Source organism: Mustela erminea, chromosome 9 (assembly GCF_009829155.1).
Source record: "Mustela erminea isolate mMusErm1 chromosome 9, mMusErm1.Pri, whole genome shotgun sequence".
NCBI lineage: Eukaryota > Metazoa > Chordata > Mammalia > Carnivora > Mustelidae > Mustela > Mustela erminea.
Genome location: NC_045622.1, coordinates 54,313,856 through 54,319,999, shown reverse-complemented (window position 1 = coordinate 54,319,999; position 6,144 = coordinate 54,313,856). Strand labels below are relative to the sequence as shown.

General features: G+C 52.8%; 1 protein-coding gene across 1 annotated transcript in view; it reads left to right on the top strand.

Annotated features, from left to right (window-relative positions):
- The first annotated feature begins 5 nt into the window (after positions 1 to 5).
- The window catches only part of DGAT2 (diacylglycerol O-acyltransferase 2), a 31,658-nt gene continuing 25,519 nt past the window's right edge, over positions 6 to 6,144 (top strand). Inside the window, exon 1 of the mRNA XM_032358465.1 lies at positions 6 to 271. Coding sequence (XP_032214356.1) covers positions 232 to 271 — 40 coding nt within the window. The 5' untranslated portion in view covers positions 6 to 231. The remainder of the gene's footprint in view (positions 272 to 6,144) is intronic.

Genomic DNA, 6,144 nt, shown 5'->3' with positions numbered 1-6,144 from the left:
CGCAGTGGCCGCCGCCGACGGCCCGCTTTCGGCTGCTGCTCGGGCCGCGACGGGCCGTGCGCCCCTAGCTCCCCGCGCCGTAGCCGCTCCAGCGTCGGCGCCGTCCGCCCCCCGCCCACCCCCGGCCCCCCCGAGCTCGGCGCGAAGCCCTGGCCCCGGCGGCCGGGGCATGGGCCAGGGGCGCGGGGCAAGCCGGCTTCCCGCGGGGCCGTGAGCTGCAGCGGCTTCAGCATGAAGACCCTCATAGCCGCCTACTCCGGGGTCCTGCGAGGTGAGCGGGGGGGCTCCCGGCTGCCCCGCCGCGGGTGGGGGTGGGGTGGCGCGGCGGTGGGCCGGGGGTCTGCGGGACTTCCGCGGCTTTCATCCCGGGCTGGAAAGCCGCAAGAGGGTTTTCGGAAAGGACGGGGCTAGGACTCTAAGGCAGGTAGGACTGTGTCCTTTTAACGAGGCTACATTGCTGGCGAACTGGCCGGCGTGCAGGTTGAGGTTCCAACCCCTTTCTCTGCTTTTCTGAAAGCATGCCGCCTCCTCCCCGCCGCCCATCTAGGTTTGGGAAGAGGGAAGGATCCTGGGGACCTCTTCAGCGTTGTAGTCAAGTCTGAGTTCAGGCTCCACTCCTGCCCTTCATCAGCTTGTGTCACCTCTGTTACATCACTTTTCTTCTCCCAGCTTGTTTTTCCCCCATCTGTGAGAGGAGGTTGATATTTAACAAGAGCTCCCCAACCCCAGCACTGGGGGCCTTGGCCCCTGGCATCTCCTTCCCTTCACTTCTCACCAGGTGGAGCAAGCCAGGAGAGACTGGATGGGGCAGAATGGCAGGGTTTTGCAATCCCCTGAAAGAGCCAACAGCCAGAGAACATGCTTGGCTGGGAGAGGTGTGCCCACACTGGGCTCTGCCCTCCTCCCATCCTGGAGCCCAGGATTGAGAGCCCACTGGGGGGCAGCAACTCAGCCACAGAAGATGGGACAGAGGACCCTCCGTGTGGCCCAGGCCTTCTAACACCAGTGTGGAACTGAGGCCCTTGCTGACTATATAGATATACACCTGTGGTTGGAGAAATTGATGGGAAGAGGCATGACCTTCCTGAGGTTTCCTTAACAGATGCCTTAGCCAAGGGAGACCCTGGGAAGTCCATCACAGCTGTCCTAGGTCTGTGTGTGTCTTGAAGTTTCCCTCTCTCCTCCTAAGTCTTTATTCTGCTTGCTGAACCTCTCTTACTTAGCAATTTTTGTTCAGTAACTGACAGTCGCCTACTCTCCCCACCTTCATTATAAAAATAAAACATACTAATTATTGGAATTTTGAAAAATTGAGAAAAACAGGAGGAAAATAACCACTGCTGGTCCATCAACCAACCAAAAATAGCTTCCTATTGCTGTGTTAGTGTATTTCTTTGCAAGTTTATTTATACACATTATATAAAGTTGAAGGCATGCTACAGCTAACAGTTCTGAATTCTGGTTTCGCAGAGGATTTCCTCTCTTGCTCAGAATCACTTAGAGTATTCTAGTGGTTGCAGAGTAACCACCCTGGAGCTGTATCACAGTTTAACTGTGTCCTGGGCACTGGCATTGGCATTGCCCTTGGAGTGCTGCTCATTGCCCTTGGAGAGCTGCCGAGCTGCTGTTGCCATTTTGGAGGCAAGCAGCCTGAGCCGCCCCATGACTCCAGCCCAATAGCCTATGACAGCCTCTTCTCTCACTTAAGAGTGCTTTTCTGTTCATTGTACCCTTTGATGCCCATGACAAGGGAAGGAAGGGACTTACCCATGTTTGTGCTTTTAAAACATGCTTTTGTCTCCAGGGAACAGGATAGTGGTGCTCTCTGTTATAGTCCTTCCCAGAGATACCCCTCCCTCGCCTCTGCTGTCCACCGGCTGTGAGCTATACCTACCAAGAGCTGTCAGCTCATGTTTTTGACCTCAAGTTTGTATTTCAGGAGGATTTTTAGTGAATGATTTTGACCAAGTCACTTAATATCCTATCAGGAGCATTTCTCCATGTTGTTTTCAGATCTTAAGAACTACCCCTGCCTTTTTTTTTTTTTTTTTTCAAACTGGCTGCAAGGAATTCCATCATGGGCTGGTATGAAATCCAAACCAATCACGTGTTAGCTCTCTGGATCTACTTTGGTGAAAGACTGGGTGGGGTAGGGGAGGGTGCTGAAGAAGATTTTAGGTTATCTAGGCATCTCCATTAGACTGGCTTCTTACATCCTTGGTCTTTGAAGACACTCCTCAGTGGCCTGGTTTGCCTCTCTGGATAAGTGTCCACTGTTGTGAGGTGGTGAGCCCCTTGTCAGTGGCAATATTCAAGGAGAGACCATGGATTCTGTGAAAGGAAGTCCTGTGTTGGGTGAGAGATTGAAATAGATACCTTGGTGACTGGTTTCTTATCTAAAAGAAAAAGGCAGCTGTAGAAACATGGGTAAGTGGGTGTCTATTGGGGGAGATGGGAGTCTGTGTTGGTAACTTCTGATATTTGAAGGACTATCCTGTCCCTGGGGAGGAGGCTGCTAAGTTAGTCATGTTTGCCTCCCTATCTTTGCCTCTGGACCAGGGGGCTCTTCAGGTCAGAGCCCTCTGAAGCCTGCCTAGATCCTCAGGGTTTAGCACGAGATCCAGAACAAAATGGTGGCAATTCTGGTAAAATTCTGAGCTGATTTGTTTGTTCTGTTCTTGTTTGTCCCAAGGCCAGGAACAGGGGTGGGATTACATGGGATAGGTTTTGATGTGATGGAGAAATCCTAGTGTGGGTAGGGATGGAGCTCCCTGTTATTGGGGGTATGCAAGCAGGAGCTTGGTAGGGAGTGAAACTAAGAAGCTAGATTGTTGGGAAACTCTGGAACTGGGGGTTGACAGTCATCTAACCCAGTCCTAAATCATAGGATGCAAATGTTGCTCTCCTGTTCCCTTCTCCCCCATTTATTTGTAGCTGTCTCCCTTTCCCTGCACTCCTTCCCCAACTGCACAGAGGCTCCTTTGAGGTTATCTGTGCTTTCAAGAGCTCTTCTGTGCTGGGAAAGGAGGATCAAGAGTAATATGTGATTGACAGGCTGGGTGACTCAATAGCCAATGTGGAAATCCTGCCCCACCCCCAGCCTCCCACTTCAAATTCAGCAGCAAGTGCTTGAGTCATAAAATCATAGCTATCTCTTAGTGCTGGATCTGGCCCAGCCCTCTTGTTACCTATGGGATACTGAGGGCCCCAAAGAGAAGGGACTGGTTCAGAGTTATCAAAGCGAGGGTCAGAACAAGATCCACCTCCTAGTCTGTGACTTGCCTCCTTACCCAAGAGAGGAGGTGTAGGGCTGAGCAGGGGGCCCCAGCTGTTGCAGAAGCTCAGCAATTTACTCTGAATGAGTAAAGGTTGCTCCCAGCCTCCAGGATGGGCTGGTAGATCACTGCTTCCCAAGCTTTTCTGCAGAAGCTACCCCAGCTGCCCTGATAGGTAGAGACACCATGGATCCCAGAGCTCTGATGCCAGGTGATGAACAGTCAGTTGTCCCTTATCATATGTCAGACCTTCCATACTCTTCCATGAGGCCATGAGGCCCTATGTGAGCAGCCCCCACCACCTCACAACCTCATCTCCTACCCTGCTGTGCTCCAGAACTGCCACTGGTCTTCCTGTTCCTCCAGCATGCCCACCAGTTCTGCCCTGCTCGGGGCCCTTTCACATGCTACCTCTCTGTCCAGGTCTTCGCATGGCTGCTTTGGATCCTTTAGTCTCCTCTCAGAGAGCTTTTCTGACATGTCCTGTGTAGAATTGCCCTCCAGTTACCACATCTTGTTTTATTGTTTATAGCCCTTCTCATTACCTAAATTATCATGGGTCCTTACTTATTTAGTAATTGTCTCCTGCATAAGATTGTCGGCCCCTTGGAAGCTGTCTTGTCTTTCTCAGGGCTGTGTCCCTGGTGTCTAGTATAATGTATGGCATATAGTAGGTGCTCAGTAAATATTTGTTGAATGAGTGAATCATTAATGAAGGCTCAGCCCTCCTGAGAGCTGCCCTGGTTCTCTTGGGAGGAAGTCCTGCTTGTAGCTTCAGGGTGGTTCCTCTGTCCTTCCTCAGGCCTCCTCTGTACCTACTTGTGCTGGGTGTGGGGGCTGCAGCTGTTCCCTGCTGCAGAGATACCCTCAATCTCCTGAGGAGCTGGTTCTGGGGCAGAATGCCAAGTAGGGGGAGCTGGGCTCTCCATGGTCCTTCTCATCACTTCCAGAACTTTTGAAGCCCGAGAGCCAGGGTGCCAGCCCTGCCTTCCCTCTGGGACATGGCTGGGTAGCTCACTTACCCTCTGGGGATCTCACTGCCCTGTACGGAAAACCGGATCAGAAATCTCAAACTCTCGGGCGCCTGGGTGGCTCAGTGGGTTAAGCCGCTGCCTTCGGCTCAGGTCATGATCTCAGGGTCCTGGGATCGAGGCCCGCATCGGGCTCTCTGCTCAGCAGGGAGCCTGCTTCCCTCTCTCTCTCTGCCTGCCTCTCCATCTACTTGTGATTTCTCTCTGTCAAATAAATAAATGAAAAATCTAAAAAAAAAAAAAATAGAAATCTCAAACTCTCAAGAACGTGAGGGTTTGAGCGAACATGAATGGAAAGTGCTTTGTAAATGAACTTGTGACACTCGAGTTCATCCTTGTCACTTGTCCTGTATGATGCACGCCGCAGGCTCCCCACACTGTGGAGAGTGGCAGCCTCTGCTCTGAGGGATCCAGGAAGGCTTTGCCACAATGGGGACTTGGGGTGTGGGCCTTTGGGTTTGCTGCTGGAGCCCCTTCTGTGTGTCAGGCTCTGTACTGTCCCTGGGTCGATCTGCCCTGGTCCTTGCCTTTGAGGGGGATGTACATAGGGTGACTGTGCATGGAGAAGTACACAGCGTCAGGGAAGGGTGCATGGGGGGCTGCAGAGGCCCAAAGGTGAGGGTGGGATGGCTCAGTCATCTCGGCTGGGGTCAGGAAAGACTTTCTGGGAGAGGTGACATTCCATCTGGATATTGAAAGATGAATAAGTGTTAGCAAGGCAGGCAAGAACATTCAGGTACAGGGAATAGCATCAACAGAGGCATGACATTTGGGTGGAACGGGCGGTTTGACTACAGGGCCCCTGAGCGATGAACGTGGGCTGAGGCCCTGATGTGCTGCGAGGCAGAGACAAGGGAGACAGAGGATGCCATATCTAGGCCCTGAGCGGCTCACCTATAACCACCTGGGGGAAAGATTTGAGGGCTTCTGAGAAAGGTGCTGTCAGAGCTTCTTGGGGTCTCCCAGGGACGGAGCTTCTACCAGCAGAGCTGAGGGCTTGGGGCCAGGAGTCAGGTCTGGGGTCTGTCAGGCCCCAATGCCGCCCCTGAATTGCTCTGTAACATCGGGAAACCACTGTCCCTTCCTGACTCTCAGTGTCCTCATCTGTAAAATGGGCAAAAGCATGAGAGGAGTAGCTGCCCAGGCTATGGTGCAGACCCAAGGAAGCCGAAGCCACAAACCCTTTGGGCAAATCAACAGATGTAGGAAGCACGAATTCCTTTTATTATTAGAGCAGATTTAAGGGTCCTGAGTAAAGGGCCCGGAGCCTAACTCTGCATCTGCTTCCCATGTAACTTTGGCCAGACCCTGCCCTCTTGGGATGTCAGCCTCCTCATCTGTACAGTGGGGAGAGCTGGAAGAGCCAGTCCTCTCAGGTTCATTCCAGCTCTGCTGTGGAAATGGGATTGCAGTCCTGCCCCCTGACAGCTGTGGGAACCCAGGGCCCAACCTCTTCCTCATTCCTGTTCTCGGTTTGTCTATGAAAATGGCTCATGTCCTGTTTGGGGCCCCCAAAGACCGTAGCTCTCCACACTTGCTCATGGATTATGAGGGCGGCCTATTTGGAGACTCCTTAGTGATACCCCCACAAGCTGGTGGTGTCGCCATGGCAACTCCTCCTACTTCTGTAGCTATTTTTTTTAACATGCCAGAATGTCGGGGGTGGGGAAAGCGGGCCATTGGGGTCCTTGGCCATCACCTCCAGGGTTCAGGAGTCTGAGACCTACAGAGAGAAGGGGGAGGCCCAGGGTCCCAGACTATCTATGGATACTGAGGATGCCTAGCTCCCTGCCAAGATCCAGCATGGGAGGCTCTGAGGACCAGCAAGCAGGGATCCG